Source organism: Vulpes vulpes, chromosome 12 (assembly GCF_048418805.1).
Source record: "Vulpes vulpes isolate BD-2025 chromosome 12, VulVul3, whole genome shotgun sequence".
In the NCBI taxonomy this organism is placed as follows: domain Eukaryota; kingdom Metazoa; phylum Chordata; class Mammalia; order Carnivora; family Canidae; genus Vulpes; species Vulpes vulpes.
In genome coordinates this window covers 9197549-9222320 of record NC_132791.1, presented here as the reverse complement: position 1 = coordinate 9222320, position 24772 = coordinate 9197549, and the positions used below count along the sequence as shown (strand labels likewise).

General features: G+C 39.8%; 1 protein-coding gene across 3 annotated transcripts; it reads right to left on the bottom strand.

Annotated features, from left to right (window-relative positions):
- Positions 1 to 1019: 1019 nt before the first annotated feature.
- On the bottom strand, positions 1020 to 23508 carry TXNDC8 (thioredoxin domain containing 8). Of its 3 annotated transcripts, XM_072731975.1 has the most exons (6): positions 23485 to 23508; positions 20586 to 20690; positions 15982 to 16041; positions 13365 to 13430; positions 1944 to 2009; positions 1020 to 1082 (listed from the first exon to the last, which is right to left on the bottom strand). In XM_072731975.1, the coding sequence occupies exons 1-6, from the start codon at positions 23506 to 23508 to the stop codon at positions 1020 to 1022; spliced, it is 384 nt and encodes a 127-aa protein (XP_072588076.1). The 3 variants fall into 3 exon arrangements, with proteins under 3 accessions (XP_072588076.1, XP_025858496.1, XP_025858497.1); XM_026002711.1 differs by lacking the exon at positions 1944 to 2009; XM_026002712.1 differs by lacking the exons at positions 1020 to 1082; positions 1944 to 2009; positions 15982 to 16041 and adding an exon at positions 11745 to 11855.
- Positions 23509 to 24772: the final 1264 nt, after the last annotated feature.

Here is a 24772-nt window from a genome sequence, read left to right as displayed (position 1 = left end):
ATTACAAGGTGCCCCTTTTCTCTTAAGCTAGCATCTGTTGGCTTCTGCTACTCTATGTATGTTGCAAAGAATTCTAAGATTCTGTCAAAATCTTATTAATTTAATAGCTAGGGAACACTGGCTCCACTCTAGGCTTCAGATCCCAGATCCCCAGTGTTCATCTGATGGTAGCCCCATGTGGGAATAGTTAGTGTGAGAAGCTGTCTTCTCTGGGCCCTAAATGTCTGAGCTGTCTCAATTAACAATAACAAAAACATAGGTAGTAAAAGGACTTTCCAGCTTTTGTGCGTGTGTGGATTTTTTTTTTAACTTATAAAAGAATTTTACTTTTATTATCTTTTTAAGATTTTATTTATTTATTCATGAGACACACAGAGAAAGAGGGGCAGAGACACAGGCAGAGGGAGAAGCAGGCTGCCCTGCCTGCGGGGAGCCCGATGCAGGACTTGATCCCAGGACCCCAGGATCACGACCTGAGCCAAAGGCAATCGCTCAACCACTGAGCCACTCAGGCCTCCCTACAAAAGAGTTTTAGAAAGGTATTGGGGAAAAGAAGAGTGACACTGTTCTAATACAAACTGATGCATCAGAGAAAAATTTTGTACCACAAATGATGGCTCAATTTGAATTGGCCTCTGTATTTGGAGTACACCAGGGCAATAGGGCATTTGTTTGTTTCTTGATCGCTGTGAAGAATTCCATCTTTGGCAATCTCTGCAAAACCTTCCTAATGGCGTGGTATTACTTAGCTATGCAGGGCCTCTGCTGTGGAGGTCACATTGCCTAAGAAATGTGCACGAGTTAGTGGAAAGGCCAAGTTAGAGAACGGGAGAGATACGTTCTCTGATACCGCAAGGGCTTTAAGCCATTTTGCAGTGAGGTTGCAAGGTGGGATTCAACTGTAAAGTGTTAGGAGAAAGCCCCATCGAGCATTACAATATTCGCTGCAAATAAAAACACAAACACATTAGCTGCGGCCTTTTAAAATGTTGCAAATGTATTTTATCTTGGAGATCGGCTTACATTAGTTCTTGAATCTTCGCTTCCAATTTTTGAGCATCAGCTCCACAAAATTCAAAAATCTGTTCACAAATACACAAAGGTGAAATATTTATTGGTTCAAATATTTGCAAAGATGTTAGAGTTTGGAGGAGTTTTGTTCCTGTTAAATTATCCTCTACTCATTTCCATTATCTGAAAAATACTTAAGATATAAATACATATTTAGCACACTAAATTCATGATGTTTCAATTTTTTGGCCAGATTTATATATTCTCCATAGTAGTCTTATAAACTGAGGTCTAAATGTGTTAGAAATGAGAAAACTCAATCATTGAAGCTTTCAGAGCCTTTACACATTGGTCTTAAGGACTTATTAATTCATACACATGATTTCCTGAAATCGAATGAGATGTGACTTCCTATGCCCTGACCCTTGCACAGGTAATATTATTATAACCAATTGATTCTAAAAAGCACATTTTCATTTCAAATTGTCACATCTCTGACTCAGGATGTACTTCACTGTGGATGGTATACTTCATTTGGAACACTTTTCAGTAGTAACATAATGGTGCATCTGTCAATGGGCATCTTACGTTTGATGAAATATGGAAGTTTAAGACTCTTACCATGCATTATCACTTCGGTATCAATTGTATGAAGGCAAAATATGAGTAAACTGAGGATGGGATTAGCTAAAGATCTGAGTTTCCAAGGAGGAAGGTTTCAACGGCCAGAAATGGTGACAGGAGTTGGAAAGTTCTAGAACAACTTCAGGGCTCAGTATATAGGAGAAAAGAAACTATCCAAGATTCTAATGATTCTGCGTCCCCAGGCAGCAGCATTCTATCTGGGTGCTGCCTGTGGGCATCATGGTTCATTCTATTTCTTGAAAGTATACCCCAGACTTGTGACTTCATCTTGATCCCCTTTCACTTACCGGCTCGCCCACGAATCCACTTCCATAACAGCAAATAGCTCTTTTGAGTCTTGAGAATAGGGTTACCTAAGTGTGGGTGCAGAATTTCATGATTTATCTGGGTTGCCTGGTTTGTACTCATTTCCTCTTACAAATAGTTCTTGTGGCATTGGCTGCCGGGGAGGAAGGTGTCAGAATGGATCTACAAAGTGTTTCCAAGTGTTTCTTTTCTAAGAGTCGGGTGGCAGCCGGATGGTGGCTATAGGCACGAAGGGCGTTTCATAATCCTCTGAGACTGGGTGGGTACACAGGTGAGGACCCCTGGCACGAACATAGGCAGGGCTTGGCCACCTGAATGACCAGGTTTGGCCAACAGTTTTCCAAAGTGATTTTTACCAATTTATATTCCACCAGCAGAGGATGAATGTTCTGGGTGCTCCATATGCTTGACAACTCTTGGTTCTTTTTCATGTTAGCCATTGTGGTGGCTTTAGGGGACATTGAATTTGTTACCAAATTCCATGGATTTTACCTCATCAACTTTCCCTTGGACTTTAGCAACAGCTTACAACTTGTCTGTCTCCAGTCTTGAGTCCCTAAGCTCCCTTCCTCCCCTTGAAGCTCCAAAACACAAATCTAGGTTTTATAAAGTTCTTCAGTGCTTCTCCACCACTATAAAATCCCAGGTCCTTTCAGGGATTCCTTGGTTTTGTCCTGTCAACAGGACCACAACTCACTGTCGTTCTCTACCTGAAACTTTGACTGTTAGCAACACTGTATAGTTGGATTCATTCATTTATTTAATTTAGCCAATACTTAATAAACGTCCACTATGAGCCAGACATTGTGAACATGCCAGACCAAAATCCCCTCTGGAGTTCATATTCTAGTGGTAATTTTATACTATTGTATTGTCAAAAAATTCCTGATACATGCCCAGAGTATTTTGTCACTCTCACTTCTTCCCTTCTTTCTCACCTGCTAGTCCTAACCATCTTTCATGATCTAACTCATGGAATCTCTGTGACCTCTTAGAACCTGCGTATTCCACTACTCAAGAGTTGATTTTGTTACATTGTCTTCTGCAGTTGACCAAGGGTGGGAACTCTGCCTCATTTATTTCCTCCATATTTTTAGTATCTAACTAGGAACCTTAAACAGAGTAGGTGTCCTCTTAATGGTTTTGGGCCTGAAGTGAGCTGAGCTAAGCTGATTTCTGGTCCCTGAGGTATAGGTCCAAGACTCTGGGTAGTGTTATGTTTCAGAGACCAGGTGTTATCTATTTTACTCTTTGTCTGGTTTGCCAAAAGCAAATGGTATGTGTCTCCCCGTCTAGCACGGGGCTTTGACTACAAGAGTTTCATAAATGTAGTTACTGAATGAGGAGCAGCTGATTGATAAGAGCTTATTACATAAGTAACTTTCTTTTGAAGAGATATATATGCAAGGAAACTAGCATATAATTTCTGCCCAAAATGTTTTCTTATTTTTTTTTTCTTTAAAGATTCTATTTATTTATTCATGAGAGACAGAGAGAGAGGCAGAGACACAGGCAGAGGGAGAAGCAGGCTCTATGCAGGGAGCCGGACGTGGGACTTGATCCTGGGTCTTGAGGATCAAGCCCTGGACTGAAGGCGGCGCTAAACCACTGAGCCACCTGGGCTGCCCTGTTTTCTTATTTTAATCTGAATATTTGGCTGTGTCTTTCAAAGGGATGCTCCACTATGAGGGATTAGGAAGCAATGTTTACTTCTCTCAATTCTCAGTGCCTTCAGTTTACGAGCACTGTTGCCACCCCAGCAAGGACTGCTAGTGAAAGTGATGACCTCTGGTTTGCAGAGCCCAAGGGGATGTGAGGGGTCTAACTACGCATTATAGAACCATTTATATCCAAAAATCACTTTAAAAAACTTTCATTATGAACATTTTTTAAGATATTATTTTTAAGTAATCTCCATGCCCAACATGAGGCTCTAACAACCCCAAGATCAAGAGTCCACTCCATCAACTGAGTCAGCCAGGTGCCCCTCATTACAAACATTTTCAAACATACACAAAAAGACAATAAGAAAGTGACTCCCTGTCCCCCATTTACCCATCACTCAGGTCCAACCAGAGGCAGGTTTCTTTTCTTTTCTTTTTTTTTTTTTTTATGCCAAAGACATTCAATCACCTGCAAAAAATATATTACTGAGAAAATGCAAAAGGCCTAGAGAGAGGGGTCCCTTCCTAACAAATGGACTTCTGAGAGTATGAATTAAAGTCTAGTTGTAATTATAATAAATATTATTATTTATAGATAGATTAATTATAATAAAATACCTCGGCCAGTTGAGAGGCAATTTGGTTAAATACTGAAGTTAGGTTTGGACCAGCTGAATGAAAGCTCACCAATTTTCCAGCTATCTTTACTGAGTTAAAAACAACAACAGGGGCACCTGGGTGGCTCAGTTGGTGAAGTGTCTGCCTTCAGCTCAGGTTATGATCTCAGGGTCCTGGAATCGAGCCCCGCATCGGGCTCCCCGTTCAGTGGGGAGTCTGCTTCCCCCTCTCCCTCTGCTTGCTGCTTCACCCGTGTATGCTCTCTCTGTGACAAATAAATAAATAAAATCTTAAAAAAAAAAGAAAACAAAATCCTCAAAGCAACAATAGCAATAACAACATAAACAAAAGAGCCCACACAACCAACACAAGACACTTTTTTGGGAGAAGGCTGTAGAAGCATTTGGACATACAATATAAATTTATAAGCTGCAACAGTATAATGTTCCTTCTTTACAAAGGGTTTTTTTAAGGCATTAGCTCTTATTAATGACATGGGGATGAATATTTGTCTAATAAGAGAACTTTTAAAAGTGCGCCCACCTGTGGAGAGCTGGTTGGTGTTAATTACTTTTTGATCCCATCTTGGCTTCTTTCTCTGATTCAACCAGACCCATTCCTTCCCCAGCCATCTGCATCACAATGTGGGTGTTTGCACACTTCCCCCTGGACTTTCACAACGTGTTGGAGGGTTGCAGGGCGTTCTTGCAAATGCAAGCAGCTCAACCCTGGTTTTGGAGTTTAGCTAAATCAACCCAAGAAGGCAGGGCCTCTTAGAAATAATCTGTTTCAAACAGCTTGAACTTATATGCATTTGGATTCAAGAAAAAGGGAATATGAGAACAATCTATTATCCAATTTTTTTCTCACCTACACTGGCCTCATTTTGTTTCCAATAGTGAGATTTCAGGAAAGTACTTCATTTGCTTTCATTTTCTCGTAGCTGGTTTAGAAACTCTGGCTACCTACCTGTTTCTTAAGTACCAGTGGAGTAAATAATGACTAAAGTGCTTTCCTCTATGTTAGGGGTTGACAAACTTTTTGTAAAGGGCCCAATACCTATTTTAGACTTTGCAGGCCATATGGTGCGTGTTGAAACTACTCAGATCTACTACAGTAGTGTGATAGTAACCAAAGACAATGTTTACACAAATGGACATGACTGTGTTCCAGGCAAACTTTATGTAAAAAAACTGGTGGAGGGTCAGATTTGACCCTGGGGCCACAGCTTGCCATCAACTGAAGGTGTTGAACAGATACATGAAGCTGCTTATCACTCAGGACAATGTGGTTTTCTGTTGAAGGGGAAAAGGAACAGGAGTCTAATGTTGTGGCAATTTATCCTAAGTCACACTGAGAATAAGGAAAAGTGATTTTGGACTCTGGCCAGAGGAGATGTCATTCTGCCCGTTACTAGAAGTGTGGGATGAAAACTTGTTCACAGGGATAATAATGGTTTTGGAGCCATTCCCTTCAATGACCTATACTCCTGTTCTCATGTTCCTGGAAAATCTGCTCAACTGTCCAACACTGGGAAATCCCTTCACTGACTTCTCAGGTTGAGGTGAGCATCTTAGTTGAGCCTAGACAAAGGAATGAGTTCATGATTATCCTCTCCCTTTTGAGGGTGTTCTCCCAAAGGGACAGGTCTGCTTTCCTGCCACTGTCTTTCTTTTTCTGGAAAGTGCATCTGAAAGTAAGCCTCAGGCAGGTCTAGAGGGCTATCTATCATCACCCTGTGTCCTCACTTTTGGAGCATGCCATTGTGAAAAGCAACAATCGTCTCCTTCACCTAGGTGGGTAAGTTTCTCCTCTGCAGCCCAGATTCTCCCTAGGTGGGTCATCTCAAAATCTAGGCTTTAAGAGAACATTAGGAAGTCTATTGACATGAGTCTAAGCCATGCTCCGTAATCAGCACAATATAGTGCTACTACTACTTACAATAAAGGTGATGTTTTGATTTTCAGATGACTCTCTGAGAGGAGTTAACACCGCAGGTCTGGCTCCTTATTTCTTTCTTGTCTCCAAGGGAACCATGCTTGAGCCTTCATCAATCTCCCTAGAAAATGTGTTCCCTTCCCCACCAAAGTGTTCTTTGTATTAATGATTGATGATTTTGTTATATATACCTGGAGTGATGGATCAAGCCATACTGGCTTGCTTTGCATAAACAATCAGTCTTGATAATGTGCACCTGGTTTTATTGTTGGGGGTCCTAGTCTCCATTGTTATAGCTGGTGGTATAGCAATGGTTGCCTAGCAAGATATGTCTATATGACCAGTCCCCACATAAAGGCCTCAGGCCCTGAGCCTCAAAAAAACAAAAACATCCCTAGGTGGAAACATTCCATAGGGGTTCCTGGGTGGCTCAGTGGTTGAGCATCTGCCTTTGGCTCAGGTTATGATTCCTGGGTCCTGGGACTGAGTCCTGTATCAGGCTCACCATGGGGAGCCTGCTTCTCCCTCTGCCTGTGTCTCTGCCTCTCTCTCTGTGTCTCTCATGAATAAATAAATAAATAACTTTTTAAAAAAGAAACATTCTACAGATGTCCTGGAAGTTTACTACCAGAGAGCGAAAAACAGCACTGCTATGTGTCCCCAGCCAAGGAAGAACATCAGAAGCCTATTCTGGACCTTTCTGGACTCTGCCAATGCTTATCTTTTTCCTGATGCTTTTGCTCTCTATTTTCCATTGTAGTAAATCTTAGCTATAAGTATAATCTGCTATTGAGTCTTGTAAGTCTTTCTGGCCAATCACTGAATGAAGTACTCCGATATTTCAATGATTTAAAACTTAGAGGACAGGGCTAAGAGGAGGATGTAAAATTTAAGGGGTTCCCAGAACTCAGTAATCAAGATACATAATATTTTAATAAATATTTAAAAAATTAAACATTAAACAAAAAACAAAAAAAAAATAAAAAGTTAAACATTGCAAAAACTCCATCATGAACAAAATATCAAAAATGCAAATAAAGACAGGATTCCACCCTATACTTGGGCAATCTCCTGCCTCACTGGCTTCACCCTAATCCCTGCCCTGGAGAAAAGAGAAATATAAGTAATTACTTCCTTTGAATTGCTAATACCTAGAACAATATCACTGCTAAATGGTGATAAATATTTGCTGCCCATCTCTCTGTCACTTTCCCTCCATCTCACTTAGTTCCTGCTCCTTTCAGTCAATTAATCTCTGCCAATGTATCTGCTGTTTATGGGGCTGACATGCATTTTTGGACTTGAACACCATGGGAGAGTGCTTTTATTTTCCCTCAGGTGGAACCCTCCCTCTGTATCTAACACCATCCATAACAGGTTGATTCCCAAATGCTAAGATGGCTTAGCTTAAGTGGATATTGTAGTTATTCAAAGACTCTTAGAGATCTCTCTTAACAACTGTTTCCGAATTTCTGTTTATTCACAAACTTTCAGGGAGATAGGCACACAGATAGATTCTAGGGCTCTAGCAATAGTCTTATTTTAAAATATGCACCAAGTCCCGTGCTAAAGCACTTTATATACATTATCACAAATTTTCATGACAACAGTTCAAAGATACATGATCTAGTCCCTATTTCATAGAGAAGGAAACTGAACTCAAGGTGGTGAAGGCACAGTCCTAAGGTCACCCACTAATAATCAATCTACAGCTGTCTGACTCCAGAGACAGCAAGAATTAGCTGCAGACACTCTTTTGGTCAATGAGTCAAGCACTGTTTCTTATGAACTTGAACACTGAGCATTTGGGAGGGTGATTCTCCAGGGACCACCATTCTCCTCACTTCCTGTTGTCTCATTTATTGTCCCTGCCTGGCCCTTAAAGACACCAATCCTGTCCTCTCTTGAGCACACCAAGGTGTTGGGGATTCTTTCAATCTCTGTACCTACTTGAAGAAGGGAGCTTGTTGGAAATGATTTCTATGACCTCAGCAGGAGCCTTACTGTTCACAGGCAAAAGGGCAGGAACTTCCTCCCACTTGATGTGAGTACAGGAGCACTCAGTTTTTCTGAATTATTCACTTGTAAATAACCCTACTTATTAGCATCTATGCACCAATATCCCATTGCTCTTATGAGTAGATTTAAGTGCTTTGAGAAGCCATTTACTCTCATATCAAAGAATGAAAGATGGAACCATTTTCTGATGTTGGCCAATGTATAAGCAGTTGGCCGAGATCCTAAGAAATTGTTACTCTTCCCTTCTGCTATTCCTTTGACCTATGCCAACTTTGGTCTGGAATCAATGTTATTAGCCCAGGGGATCTACTGATGGGCTTCAGAGCCTCGATGAATAACTAGTATTATATGCATATTGCAGTTTATGTGTATATATGTATTTTTCTATTTACAATAGAATACAGTATAATATTCTGGTTAAAAAAATAATCAGCTAAAGTTTTGGATGGTCCATCTGAAAGGCTTTGCAGAAATTTTTTTTTTTTTTTTAACCACACTGAATCTTACAGGAACAGGATGTGATGTCCCAGGTGAAAACATGAAGGAAAGAATACAGCAGGAAAGAATAATTCCACCTTATTTATTACCTAGAATTTGCTTTCATTGTCCTTTGCCCTAACACTGTGAAATAATTACAACTGTCATTTATAGTGCATCCCTGCTAGGTGGCCACCAAATCTGCGTGAAAACTTCCAGCACCACGTAATGCCCATTATCCACCATGACCCCGAGTCATTGTTAAATAGCTTTACCTTTGTTTAAATAGCAACTTTTAAGTTTTATTTGTTTATATTCTATATATTTTGAAAATATTTGAAATGAGCTAGAATCAAGGGCAAGATAAAATAACAAAACCATTCAAGTATGATTCAATATGCAGATGGCAATTACGGAATGCCAGAAAACTGCAGATAAAGGAGGCTATTGTATTTGAGTAAAGGAAGTAATCTTGAGATTATTGGCATCAATAGACAAAGAGAAACCCTAAACCTTCTGATCTAATGGAAGGGAGTAGATCATATTTTTAAGGGTGGTAAATATTCTCCTAACTCTGTTCTATGAGGAATTATCACAAAGCTTTTTACACAATGTACATTTTGAAAGGTATAATGGATCATGGTTCCTTGCCAGATATTTTACCAGAAATGTGAGTACATTTCTTATAACATCCCTTAATAGAAACTGGATTCTAGGTGGGTTTTTAAAAAATACTAGGTAAATAAGATTTACTTTCTTAAGCCAATTTTCAGTTGTGCTGTCCCAGACAAAAGAAAGATGGAAGAGGTCTCAAAGTGAATTTAATTTTTTTCTACCCTAAGGAGAACAATGAATGACATTGGTAGCCTTCCCAGTCAACTCCTATGAGAAAGGAGGGAAATTCACATAGACTGGTTGGTTCTTTTGCACAGCTATGCCCAATTTTCTCTGGTTCCAGTGATTTTCCTGTGTAGACCATTACAAGGTAGAACCTGGGGGCATTTCAGAGGTCTCAGGTTTTGACCACAGCTTTGGATGCAATGGTAGAGGGGAGTACCGTCCAGAGACCCTATATAGATGCTCAGATACCAAACGCTAGGGATTGAGTGGAAGAGGTAAAGAGATCTGTAATACCATCTCTTTAGGATCTCCTGCGTGCATTTTTTTGCTGTTGTCTTTTGTACAGAAGATTGATTCTTTGTCGAAAGGAAGCCAGCATTGCAAATCCTTTCTGTAGGTTTTCAAATGATATCTAAATTGATCCAAGTATGAATCCTTCTGGAGATCACACTGAAGTCTAGAAGTAGAATTATTTGTATATTATGCTATAAATGATCTCAAGTTGTTGTTGTGTGTGTATTTTTAAAAATAACTCCATAACCAGGATGGTATGTTGGTAATACCAACAATGGTATTCAATGGTATTCAATGGTTTCAATGTGACACTCAGTTCTCAAGAACATTTCTTGGGACATGGATATCCACGTTATAAAAGGCTGGTTGGCTGATGCTGGAATTAGAATATAGGGAGGTAGATGAGCTTAACACACGGTCATCAATTCAGTTAGTTTTATTTTCTGTTAGCTAACTGGCATAAAATTCAAATTTTAGATCCTTCATGCTGCCTAGAATACAGGCATTTTGTTCCATCAATTCAAAAGGGATCCATACCCTGTAGAAAATAGTTAAGAAATAATTGAATATAAGAGGTCACCCCACCCAGCTGAGAGTTTTTCACCTCCATACAGAACTGAGACCAAGCGGGGCCAAGCCTTTCCTCAAGTTATAGCTATGGATTTGATCAAGAGCAGCCTAGACACATAGTCAGTTGAGAAACCAAAGCTTTGTTTCATAAAATGGAGAACAAACTACTGAATGGTGATAGACTTTAAGCAATATCATCTACAGAAGAGATGAACACAGAAATCTGTTCTGAGCTGAAGAGAAATTCTCCAGTCAGAATGAGAAACAGCAATGCTGGCAGTGGGATGTCAGGCAAAGACAGCAGCTCAGCTTTTATTTACTCTTTCATTTATTCACTCACTCATGAATCAAACACAAAATGAGTATTTTCTGTCAAGGGGGGATTCTTCTAGACATTGATGTGAACTCCTCTGGGTGCTTGAAACAGTATGACAAAAATACATCAAGGTCTGAGTCAAACAGAAGTGGGCTTGGAAAAGAAGATTGGGTTGAATTATAGAGAAATTTGAATGCCAGACTTGAACACGAGGGTTTAGTCTTGATTCTGCAGACAGTGGAGGAGAAGGGGGATCCGATTTTAAATAGAGGAATGACATATGTGGAGCTGTGCCAAGATCTATTGGGAAAAGAGAAAAGATCTGTGGTGTAAACTCAGGTGAGGAGGTCTATCACACTTGTTTGTGTTATAGGTAGTTACAGTTGGAACTAGAGGTAGGGACGAAATTACTAAAGGAAAAAAAAAAGAATGGGAAAAAGATAGAACCTTGGGAAATACTTACATGTTAGGACAGCAGGAGATAAGCCAGAGGAGAGCTTGGGGGCAGGATCAGGGATAGATGCCAAAGGAGGAGGAAGTTTCCAGAATATAGAAGCTAGTTAGTTAATGGTGCTTTTGTGTAACCAAGGAATACAAGGATTGAGAAATGGCTATTTGAATTAGATGCTGGAAGATCCTTGGCGACTTTTTAAAGAGCAGATGAAGGAGTAAGTGGAAAATGAGAACTGAAGGCAGTAAGTATATTCTACTTTTTTGAGAGTTAGATCATGAAATGGAGGAGAGTAGTTTAAGAGAACATTAATTTTGTCATTAGAGATTCTTTGGTTGTAAGTAATTGAAAAAACAACCCCAGGTTTACACAACTAAAGAATCTGCAGGTGTAGTACAGCTTCAGGCATGGATAGATTCAGGGTTCAATCAATGCCATTATTATTTCCTAGTTTGACTCTGCTTTTTTGCTGTGTGGTGGCTTCTTTTTCAGGTTCCCTGTGGTGGCAAGCTAGCTGTAGTACCTTCAGCTTCATATCTTCCCAAGTTCAAATCCAGTGAAATCAAAAGAGAAGGCTTGTACCTAGCTGCTTATGTCAAGTCTTAGAATTAGCTCTGATTGGGCTTGGATTGGCTAGACTGGAGTCAAGGGCCCATTCCTGATAAGAATGGAGTTCACTCACGGGCCCAGGCCTGGAGATGAAGCCCTAAGGAAGCGCATGGACCAAGAATGGGAAATGGCATGGTTCCTTGGAGGAAAATCAAAGAACTCTTGATAGAGAGAGAAGAATGGCAGTCAGTGGCAAAAAGGAGCATCCAAACACTAGGTCCAAAAGAAGACAGTTGATCAATGGAGGCCTGGAGCACACAGGAGGGAACGCTATCAAGTTGCAATGTATGAAATCCATTTCCAAAGAAGGAAGCATTCTCATTTCTGAGATGGAAGAGAAGATAACAAAAAATGACACATAAACAATTTGATAGGTGGGGGGTGGGGAGTGGAGGGTGCATCTGTTCAATAGTTTCCATTTTCAAGTAAACACTCAAGAGAGGGAATAGGTAGTGTTGATTCTTTTTGAAGAATTATTTCTATCTATTGCACCGATTATTTTGCAACAAATACACAATAGATAGAAGCTGAAAATGAAATAGCCTATCAACTGCTTTCATTTTTTATATTGTAGACATAATCTTAACAAAGTTTAAGCATGAATATTTTTGCTTTCCATATGTTCTTCCCAACTTTTAATTGTATACTGTTTCATAGAGTAGATGTATCACAAATCACTTTGCAATTCTGCTAGAAAAGACATTCAGCTTGTTTTGTATTTTATTAGGAGTAATGCTACAATTACTATACCCTTAGTTGCTTATTTTTCCTTTAGGTATTTCTGTAGCAAAAGTTCCCAAGAGTGGATAATTGAGTGAAAAGAAATAGTTTGCTCCTCTTATTTGTATTGTAAAGCCACTTTCATAAGGTGTGTACAGTTGTCAGTGCTCCCGGCCATATGTGGAATTACTGGTTTCATTAAACAGGAAGTATTTTAGACATTTTATTTCATTAATATCTGCATGATAACAACTACCACAATGTGCCAGCACTTAATGCATGTTAGGATGGATCTGCAAACGTGAGTCACATTAATTCATTTCTTATTTCACATTAAATCTTCCAACACCCCATGAAGGGAAAAACTTGTGACGATCTTTGTTTTTACAGATAAGGAAACTATGATCAAAGAGAATTTTTAAGTAAAATGCTAGAAAGTAGCAGAACAGGTCTTTGAACCACAGAAACCTGAATCCAGAGCCTGCATGCTCACCCACTAGGCTAATCCTGCCTTGAGACTGTTTGATTAACATTTCCCCAGGCATTGCTTACAATCTCTGTGCATTTGTGTGAGAATTTCATCATGTCCTTTTCTGTAAGATTCTTTTTTTGATGGTTCTGCCCCCAACAAAAGGGAGAAGATAGGGATGAGATGAGATATTTCTTATGGATTTGGATATCTCATATGGTCTGAATGAGGAGATTTATTATAATTCATGCATTTTTGTGTGCTCCTTGCCAATAATGGAAAGTGCAGAAACTAAGAGTTACATTGCTATATATTAAAAATAAGTGCAGTTGTTTCATCCATCCTGGATACCTCAGGCCTTTTTTTAGATTCTGATGATTCTATAATTCAACTCTGCCAGTTACCATGGAAACATACCTTCTGGGTCTGCTTGAACATCTGAAATGTGGGTACTGCTTTGACACGATAAATTTGGGCCAACTCCTGGGAAAGGAAAGAAATGGCATGAAGTCATAATGTTGGTATCCTCTCTCTACACCGAGCCCAGAACCTGGTGACTTCTCAGGAGGCATGTCTGGAAGCCCAGGGACAGCTAACACTTTACAGATTCTCCTGCCAAGGAATGTCAAAGCCTCCAGGAATGTTACAATAGAAAATGGTTGCTCTCCGCATTCCTGAGCTTTCTCAACCCAGAGCCCTAGGAGAGGGCTGAGAGATGGAGGCCAAATAGAACAGATGCTGAAGGACTAAATGAGCTCTATTTAAATGAACTTGTGAAAAGATTGCAGAGGGACCCCAGTGGGACTCAATATGGAAACAGCACATTGCAAAAATAAGGAAGTATAAAGACATCTCTATAAGGCACACTTGAGACATGGGGTAATACACTAGTCTTGCTTTTTTTTTTTTTAAAGATTTTATTTATTCATTCATAAGACACACACACACACACACACACACACACACACACAGAGGCAGAGAGGCAGAGAGGCAGAGACATAAACAGGCTTCATGCAGGGAGCCTGACATGGGACTTGATCCTGGGTCTCCAGAATCACACCCTGGGCTGAAGGCGGCAGTAAACCACTGAGCCACCCAGGCTGCCCTGGTCTTGCATTTTAAGTAAGGCTTACATGTCTTTTTCTTTTAAACCCTACTCCCTCCTCCACTGTCCATATCTTTCTGAAAGATGAACCAAAAGACAAGAAAATATGTCAGGATTCCAATTGTTTTAATCCACTACAATATGCTTTCAAATGCCAGTTTTTGTTTATTTTGTTCAAGAGTCAAAAGAAAATTAGCCACCCACATGATCAACAGAACTGGACTTTTCTCTGTAATATACCTATCATTTCATGGAGTGAATCTCTCCCCTGCCACCTATAACGTGCACAAACATTAAATTATAATTTTCACGACCACAGCAATGGTAACTAAAATAAATAAATTATTGTTAAAGAAAAGTGGGCATTTTGTTCCACCTTCAAAGGAAAAGAGCTCTAGTCAAAAAGGCAGACAATAACATGTGTTGGTGAGGATGTGGAGAAATCAGAACCCTCACACATTGCTGGTAGAAATACAAAATGGTGTAGCCACATTAGCAAACATTTTGCCAATTCCTCCAAAAGTTAAACATAGAGTTACAATATAACTCAACAGTTCCACTGCTAGATAAGTACTCAAGGGAAATGAAAAAATATATATACATGTTTATGCCAGTATTACCCATAAAACTCCAAAGGTGCAAACAACCCAAGTGTCCATCAACAGTTGAATGGCTAAATAAAAGGTGGTGAAGCCATACAATGGAATATTATTCAGCCATAAAAAGGAATAAAATGATGCCTGCTATTACATGGGGAACCTTGAAAACCTTGAAAACTTAGGCTAAGTGAAAGAAGCTAGTCACAAATGACCACCTATATAATGATTCCATTTATATGAAATGTTCAGAATAAGCAAATCTATAGACAGAACATGACTTGTGGTTGCCCAGAGTTGGGATAGAAGGAACTGGGAGTGGCCATTAGAACTCCCAAAGAGGGGTGTTTTGTTTTGAAATAAAATTCATTACAGTGATTGTTGCACAACTCTGAATATAAAAAAAAAAAGGACAAAGAGATAATGATTCTAGTATATTCTGAATGCACAGCTTTTCTGTGTTCTGAATTCTGAATGGTTCAGCTTAAAAGGCAATTCAACACTGTCTCACTTTGATGAAGCTTGATGGAAATGGAGACATGAAACTTCTATTATGTGCTGGACACTATGTCATGCATCTTATGTATTTTAGCTCATTTTATATTTTGTTAAATATTACTTGCCCTGTTTTATAGATGAAGAAACTAAGGTTTATAGAGGTGATAAGAAGTTACAAAACTATTAAAGAAAAAGATGGGTGAATAACAGGATTTTTTTTTTTTTGTATTCTAAAAGTCAGATTCAATCCAATAAGGCACATTTTGACTGAGGACATGAGGTTGATTATTTTTGCGGGGGTTGTGGAAAGAAGGTTTCTAGGGAGGGTCATGAGGGAAGGATTTCTTGGAATTCCTTGTGGTGTTTAAAAAAACTCACAAAAAGCATAAGGTATAGCAAGAGGAAAGCAAGGTAAATTAAAATGTCTGTATTGCATTCGGTTAGGTTTTAGAAATGGATTAAAAACTTACTGCAAGGGTGAAAAAACACTTTTCATCTTGAGCCCAACATCACCCAACTGGTATTGTCTGCATAGAGCAATTCTGCTGAGCCCAGGGCAAGTGGAGAAAATGTTAGGATTGAGTGGTGAAGTCTGCCATAGTACGGGAGGGGATGGGGGCAGCAAGAGAGTCACATTCTTGCTGGGGATTTTTTGTTTTTAAAATTAATACAAAATATACAAGGACATGATGAGAAAGTTTACTGCAATTTAGCAGGAAAAAAATCATGAAATTCCACTAGACTTGAAATAGATTATATAATCACCGAGGCAGTGCTGTCAATGACATGCATTTGGGGTTTTATGTATCCTCATGGAAGGATTTATGATTCTTACCTGAGAAGCATCCACATCCACATTAGCAAACATTACATTTTGGTATTTCAGCGACATTGCCTTCAAAATAAAGGAATAAAAATTTCCTATTAGCCTAGCATTAATACTAAATCCCACGTTAGGATTACACACATGTCTTTTGGCAAAAACAAACAATGAACAAAAAGGTTGTTCAAGAGAGCTAAGCATCACTCTGGCATTTCACTACTGCCTAGGACCTGAAGCATCAAAGTCAAATGTGGGATGATACCAAGGTCAAGCAAGGACCAGTGGAGTCTAAACCAGAGTCTCAAGAACCAGAGTTTCAAAGCTGGGAAAGGACAGAAAGCAAAGAAATAATGTCATATATGTGGTGGGTCCAGATTTACTCTGCAGGGTGAAGGGACAGATGGTAGCTTTGTCCTGGAGTGGCCAGAGGTCAGGGGCTGCCTTCAGGGGTCTTCAAAACACAGATCTCTGAACCAAATACCCAAACTCTGCTTTTACCTTCATCTCTTGCCAGGCTTTTTGAGAGACTCCTTAAGAGGACTAAGGTGATACAAAATATGTGTGTAAACCCTCGGCCTCGCTGCTTTTTTTTTGCTTCTATTGACATCTTCCGCGTTCTACTACGTATTGAAACTGCACTTTCCAGGATCCTCTGCCAGCTGTCTTCCATGTAGGTTCTGCTAATGGGAAGCATTTGTAGGAAAACAGACAGTAGGAGGAGGAAAGAAGCAACTCTCTTCTGCTTCTGTTTGGTTCTGAAAGCATCTTTGGCAGCAGTGGTGACAAAGATGTTGGTAACGGGTCTGGGAGTAGTGGATGCAGCGGCAGCAGCCTGTGGATGTCAGCTCTTGGGGTTTTTTTTTCAGACAGTTGTGCTCATACTTTAAGGACACTAACTAGCTTCTTGATTTGTTTGCTTTAACATCATATCTCAAGCATTTCCGGTGACCTATTTCAAATGGGATCTCTTTCTGAGGGGATGAGGTGTCCAGAGACAAGTGGAGACAGGAACAGATGGAGCTGGCTCTGGGAGCTGCTCCCATGGAGAAGCAGGGAGAAGCATGGGATGGGGTGATGAGGTGGCTATGTGCAGAGTTCGGTTGTAGAGATGCTTTCCAGTTGTTCATGGATCGTGACAAAAGTGGAAGTTCTTTCTTCAGTGGCTCATCAAGGTTGTAAAAATGGGGGAAAACTCTCTAGAAAACTCTAGAGTTTTCTCTTAGAGTTTCTCTTGGGGGAAAACCCAAAAGCCTTTTCAGAATATTTTTCACACAGAAAAGAAGCTGATTTTGGTCAGTGGCATCCCTATGTCTGGCAGGAAAATGGTATCACCCATGAACTCCAGGGCAATTGATTTGTACTTTTTGGGTTTGAAGAAATACGGATGTTCCCCAGTAGAAGTTGTAGGAATGAGTTTGACTGATGTGGACATCTAATTGTATTTATGAAGTTTTGAGAGGCTGGCAAGTCTGTTGGAAAATGGACAGGAAATGGCAGTTGCCATTTTCGCATCAAGTGGTACATATACATGGAAGACATATGGGTTCTTTGCTAGGCCGGGGTTCCCCTATGGACATTGTGTTTCCTCATTATCCCATTCCATCCCCCTAGGACCCCCTCCCCTCCCCTAAGAACTCTTCCTTCTGCTCTGTTCTTCCTCATAAGTAGTTGGCTACCATTTAGTTACCTATTCTATTGGTCTTAACGCTAAAATAGCTCCTGAATTTGATCCTTCCTTTTTTTCTCCAAAACCACTGTCCTAGTTTTGGAAAACCTATCATTGAGATTGTTGTCACCTTGGGTTTCCTGCCTTCAGTCTTTCTAACCCATTTTTATACAGCATGGCTAAAAATATTCTCTAAAACCTCCCTTTGACCATGACAAAACCCTTAAAAAATTTTTCCGTTTGGACTATCTACAGCAACTCACTAAATTATAACATGAAGTCCTTCTTGATTTGGCCTCAACTTTCCTTTTGAAGCTCATGTGTCACCACTCCCACCATGTGCCCTGTAAGTCAGCCTCACAGACTGTTTGCCTTCCCCTGATCATACCATGCAATTTCTTAACAAATTTATGACTTCTCCTTTCCCAGAAATGTTCTTTTCAGGGTTCTATGCCTGGTGATCTTCTTAGCCCATGGTCAGCAAACTGCACCATGTCGAACAAATCCAGGTCCCCACATGGTCTTGTAAATTAAATTTGATCAGAACACGGTTTGCCTGTTGATTTGCTCATTGCCACTGGATGCTTCTGCACTACAACAGTGAAGCCAAGTAGTTATCACAGAAGACCACTGGGCCACAAACCTGAAATCATTGACTGTCTTGTCCTTGACAGAAGTTTAGTTGGCTAACTTCCATTCCACTTTCCTGCAGAGCCTTGAAAGGAAAAGAGGTAGAGATTCCTTGGACTCCCTTGTAGCTAGAGTTCTGGATGCAACTTGGTTTTACCCACAAGATACATGCAGGAGAGACACGGAAGGCAGAAATGAGACAGCAGCCACTTTCTTCTTGCCTTTGGATGTTCCTGCTGGAAATCAATGGAAGTGGTTGTGCTGAAGGCAGCAGCAGAAGCCAGACTCTGGCTCTGGTGTCAAGACATTAGCTTCCCAGATGTCCAGAGGCACTTGTGGCAGCAGGAGCCTCCTGATTGCAGTTCTCATTCCGACCTGCTGTTGCTCTGTTATCAGTTTGTTTGTTTTTTTTTTCCTGGGTGGGGGAGGTAAAAGGAGGATCCCCAAAGGTGGTTCTGTGGTGTCTTGAGACAGTCATGCATAGAACCTATTCATTTAGTCTTCCAATAATTTTATAAGCGATCAATTCCTTGTATTAAAATTCTTTTCTGTTTAATTTGCTTTCTGTTGCCTGCTTTGATATCTGACTAATAAAGTGACCTAGAGTAAATAAAGCCTTTTCTCCACCCCCTTATGTACAGGCAGTTTCAAAAAATTACACATATGGTACTTGGATACATTATCATGCAAAAGCTCAAACAGCATGAGAAAAATAAAGGAATCCAAATTTAATACCCTTTCACTGAAAAAAAAAAAGCTTCTTTGATATGCATCCTCTGTTCCCCCTTTCTCTACATATATGTGTGTTTGTATATGTATATACATACATGTATGTGTCTGTTTTATATAAATGGGACCATACTATATACATTTTTCTATGTTATACTCTTTTTACTTAATACTACATTGTCTTGGAGACAATGCCACCATTCCATATGGGTCTACTTGATTCTTTTTAACATCTGGATAGTATTTCAGTAAGGATGTACCAAAATTTATTTTAAAACTGTATTTGCATTAATCTGGATTCCAATAGGAAACAGATGGCACATTCAAATTAGGATCATTTGGGGAGGTTTGTCTCCAAAGGGCTAACTGTACCTACCAAGGTGAGAATAGGTGTAGGAAGACCTGCAGGAGCCTCTACAGAACAATGGCAGGGCAAAGGTATGAAGGGAGGAGTTAGTAAGCCTTAGATTTCATTGCACTGTCTAAAAATGTTGCATGTTGGCTGTTGGAATTTGATCAGCTTTGACTGTGGCGTGTGAATATATTTATACTCTGGAAGCCGAACCTCGAATACTTTTCTTTCTTCAAGTTTTGAGTATCAGAATAAAGGGGCCTGTGAGATAATAAAATGTTTCTTCTGGATATTCCAAGAGTTTTAGGCGTAGAATGGATGTTGAGATGTCATGTAGCCAATTTCTGTACTTGGATATGGGTTTGTTTTTAATTCAATATCAAAGCTTGTGACTGTGGTTAGAATGAATTCAGGTAGATTCAAGAGTTCAAGTCAAAATGCTAGAAACCTTGCTGAAAAGAACTCAGAGTATTTTTGGTTGTATAGAGAAATCAAAACTTCTTTAACTTTGAAGAAATAGATTTCCCAAAATTGACCATAAGTGTGAAACTTCTGCATTATAAGGAGAAATGAAACTGCCCTGAGGTTCTTTCTGTGACATATGATACCAAAAATAAGTAAAATAGTGAAAACTTTTAAATGGGGCAATAAGGAAATTAACTAGATGAAACATTGTAGAGATATTAAAATTATAATCTGGAGACTCAACAAAAACACAAACAATTGTGTACGTGGAAAAAAGACCCAAATATAATTATACGATTACAACTAGGCAGCATATTTTACTAAAATATTTTATAAAGTAGAAAAGACATGAAAGAATATGTAAGACCTCAGTTCTGATAATAGGGTTGAAGGATGGGAGAAGTTTATTCTTTTATGTTATAGTTAAAAACAAGTATCACATTTTTCTATAAACCAATATTTGGAAGTTCTGAACTCTGAAACTTTGGTAAGATGTTATTATTATGAATAATCCATTCATTTGTACAATTGTATCGTTTTGCACATCTTGATGCTCCTTGCAGAATTATCCGTAGGCAAGTAGTATTAGTCTTCTTGTGTGGATACTAATGATCTAATTAGATCTTGATAGATTATCATCTGGAAATCAGGATGCTTCAAAAAACCATGATTCCATATGACTCACAAGTGCAAACTTTTACGACTGACTGAGAAAATTATTAGGGGATTTAAAATTCCTTCTAAAGCTGGGATATATATACAGGTGATACTTACATGAACAAGAGGATATATCCTTTGGCAAGGACCACACCATTTCGCTGAAAATTCAACCACCACAAGTTTGCATCCGGCAGCTTTCAAAAATGTTTTTAATTCATCCTGAAACCAGAGCGTAAATGAAGAAACATGCATCATCACTGAATCTCATAAAGCCTTACAGAGAATAAATGGCAGTTCGGTTCTTTGTAAACCTAGAAGAGGTACCTCACCCTTTCATATCATTCTCCAGGAGACACACCTTTCCTAGAAGTCCCTGAGGTCACATACGTTTATTATTGTAAGTATACATAAGTGACCTATAAATCTGCATGATTGATTAGTAGTGTATTGACTAAATGGTGGTTTGTAATGGTAGGTTACCTCTGGGGAGAAGTGAGATGGACCAATGAAAGATAAGGGGTGGAGGGTCGTGGTAGATAGTTGTTCAAGGTGGACATCTATATTTGGCTTCTTTTAACAAGGCCCTAAACATATATTAATAGTGAAATTTAAAAGGAGAAATGTAATCTAACACCTTGAATCATTTCTTGTTTTGCTTTGGGGGGTAATCATTACCAAAGCTGTAGTCAAACCATACATTTAAGCATTTGACATGCTTCTGGCTGAATATCTTCAGTGATTTTTCCATCAGCTATCCAGATCATCTAAGTAAAGGTTTCCCTTTCTAGAACCTCAGATCATTTTAAATTGCCTTGCTTTATGGACAATGACTGTCCATACTATATATCATGCATGGCTTCCCTATCCAGCAAGCTCCTAGAGAACTCGATCCTGATTCGGTCCTGAACCACCATGGCTTCTGACCTAGGCACATAGTTAGTGCTCATGGATTGTTTAGTTGATGAATGACTTGCTAATATATACTTTTATGTTCAAGATTTATTTTTCCTTTTCTCACTGGAATTGCAACAATAGCAGCTAATTCACTCTGCACCTGGTGTCCTCTCCTTTAATCTTTACAACCATCCTCTGGAAGGGGTGCTAGTTTTATCTCCATTTTACAGGTGAAAAAACAAAAGGTCATTAACTTTCTCCTGATCAACCAGCTGGTGACTGGCGTAGTTGGGATTGCTAATCTAGGCAGCCTAATCCAGAGTCCCTTTCCTTCGCCACCGCACAAAATCATCTCCTGAGTTCTTCCTAGTAATGGAGTTCACGCTCCCTCTCACTGGCCCTGATTCTATCCTGTGCTCATCCTGGACCAATCATTAAGATGGGGGATGGGATCATAATTAATCAAGTCAAGCAGGGCTTATCACTGGAATGAGGGATGGGGCTAATTCCATACAAATGGCATACTGCTCTGTAATAGACCATTACATTACCATTTGATTTAGTTCAAGCAGGTGAAATGGATGACTGAAGGGAGATAAACTCTCTTCCTTTACTCATATTCCTCTAGGTTGGGGGTTACCTAATTCCTCAGAGAGCCATACCAAGCCTTTGTTTCTCACTTGCTTCTGAACCTATACAGTACATGCCCCTCACAAGCCCTCGACACCTTCACTTCTCAGCAGGTTCTAGGGTATAAACTGGCCTAGCTGGTTCTATGAATTTGACTTGGCTAAGTTCCCCCCGAAGGGAATACCCCCATAGGATACATATTGTTTTGACAAGTACCTATTGAGACTGATGCTAGGCCAAGTAATGGACACACTGCTAGGAGACAGCTGTGCACAAAAAACCGGACAAACATTTCCCCGCCTTTATGGAGCTTACGTTTAGAAGCAGAAGCCAATGGTAAGATCGGTAAGTAAAATATGCAGTGTGTTAGTGATCATTGCAAATAAAGAAAAAAAGGAGAAAGATAAAGCAGGAAGGAAGGAAATGAACTGGATTAGACTTGTAGTCTGGGTGGCCATGGTCCATCTTGACTAGACGGTGACATTTTGGATACAGACATGAAGGAGACAACAGGTCCTCAGGAGATGTCTCTGAGGAGGAGATGGTGAGGGCTTCTCAGGGGCTAGAGAGACCCTGGCTTATTCTGTGAGATTCCCAGAAAGTCAAAAAAAGAAGTACCATGTGCATTAGCTAATGTGTAATGTGTAGCTAATCTGAAAACATTTTCTTATGACAAATCTACACGGCAATGCCATCTTTCAATCTGGCCAGCCTCATTTTTTGTGACCTTATATATAGCTGCAATTGGGGAAAATGCCAGAAGGCTAAGTCTGAGGGTGCTGATGGATGGCAGGCCCAGGCCCTAGGCCTTCCGTCTTCCCTCCATATAGAAAGAGGGCTTTGATAGGCAGAGTCCAGGATCTGCGCCTCAGGTAACAGGGCCCGGCATCAGAATATCTGGGTTCTAATGCCCATTTCACTCCTACATGGTATAGGATCTTAACCACTCCTTTAGAGGCAAATCTCTTCTTTATAAATAAAGAACTCTCCCTGACCTATCTATACATTTAGATTTTTTGTGGCAGTAACACTGGACAATGGATAGAAAGTGGCTTTATAAAATACCATCTAAGGAATTGTTGATACTGTTGGCTGTCATTTTTCCTACCCTATTCCATAAGCATGTCTGAGGCTTCTGTTTTCTAGAATAAGAGAAATATGTAGACTTTTCCTTTCATAGAATGTTCCAGGTGCAATTAAGGTGGAATCAGTGGCATCAGGCACAGGACAGGATGTGTTAGGAGCTGGCCTGGATCCAGCTACAGTCAGAGCAAGAAATGAGAATCTGGGAAGAACAAAACCCTTTGATCAATTTGTCCCTTGGCTATTCTCTAGATAGTGCCACAAAAAAGAGAGCAAGACCTAAAAAATCTTCCCTTGCAACACAGCAGTGAAGGAATACTGATAGAGGAAGTCATTCTTAAAGTTTATCCAATCTGTTCTCAGGGTGTCTCCTTTGAAATATCAATGAAGCCAAATAAATACTTGCCATGTCTTTAATAATCTGAACCATGATTTACTGGGAACTGTTGACGAAACCTGCCTGTTGGTCCAGTCGACTCACTGTAGCGGTCTCTTATTAATTAAAGGATCCTAGCTGGGATAGAAGGGTCACTTCTCTATGACATCATTAAACGTGACATCTGAGAACCTAGAACTTTGGCAGACTTGAAGCCAATTTCACTTTCATGTCATGACTAGGTAGTCACCGTGTGGCCAGCCAAGAACCATCCATCTCCAGGTCTTGTGTGCAGACTCCACAATATGTTTGTCTACTTTTGATCTTCATCATCTATTTCCATGGCCCTTCTTCCTTCTCCACCCCCTGCAACCACCAAATGAGAAATAAGCAAGCCAATATTAAATGGGTGAAGATTATTTTCATTTAGGATTTTGAAGGGATTATTTTACACTTCAGAAAAATATTAAAGCCTTAATCCTATAATTGCAAGTTTCCTATGAGTTAGGTTTTTTTGAGTCATAGATTCCCTAAACTTTGTTATTTTGCTCTAATTTTTTAGGAGGTAAGGAAAATTCACTTTTATGGACTGGATCATGGGTTGGCAAACTTTTTCTGTAAAGGACCAGATAATTTGGGCTTTATGGACCACAGGCACGTGGACTTTGTTGCCTATTCTTTGTTTTCATAATCCTTTAAGAATGCAAAAACCATCCTTAGCTGGCAGGCCATACAAAAAGAGCATTTTGCCAAGTCTTACACATGGTGATTTGTCTCTTTTCAGAATTTAATGTTAGAAAAGGGGATCCCTGGGTGGCTCAGTGGTTTATCTCCTGCCTTTGGCCCAGGGCATGATCCTGGGGTCCTGGGATCGAGTCCTGGGATCGAGTCCTATATCGGGCTCCCTGCATGAAGCCTGCTTCTCCCTCTGCCTGTGTGTGTGTGTGTGTGTGTGTGTTTGTGTGTGTCTGTGTATCTGTGTCTCTCATGAATAAATAAATAACATTAAAAAAAAGAAAAAGACCCAAACATGGACATGCCCAATGTTCCCCAAATCTTCTTTAGAGCAATAACAAGAAAAATAACAGGAAAACGAGTTGCAGAATTCTAGACTAACACAAAAACAGCAAAATCCTCCTTTCTGGCTTTTCCATACATCAGTTAGGTCTCTCAGGAATGAGTTACCTGCCTTTCCTTTTTGTATCTATTAGATGAAGTATGAAGCATGCATATTCCCTTTATAGCCACAGGCCAACTTGGCTTTTGTAGCAGATACCAGTCACCTCCCAGTACCTTCTTCCTCCACTTTTCACCAAAG

Coding starts and splice junctions, on each gene's coding strand:
- TXNDC8 (XM_072731975.1), bottom strand. CDS start 23,508: ATGGTTCAGATTATTAAAGACATG. Junction 13,431..15,981: donor TGGATGTGGATGCTTCTCAG/GTAAGAATCATA, acceptor TTCCTTTCCCAG/GAGTTGGCCCAAATTTATCG. Junction 1,083..1,943: donor GTGGATTCGTGGGCGAGCCG/GTAAGTGAAAGG, acceptor ATTTGTGAACAG/ATTTTTGAATTTTGTGGAGC.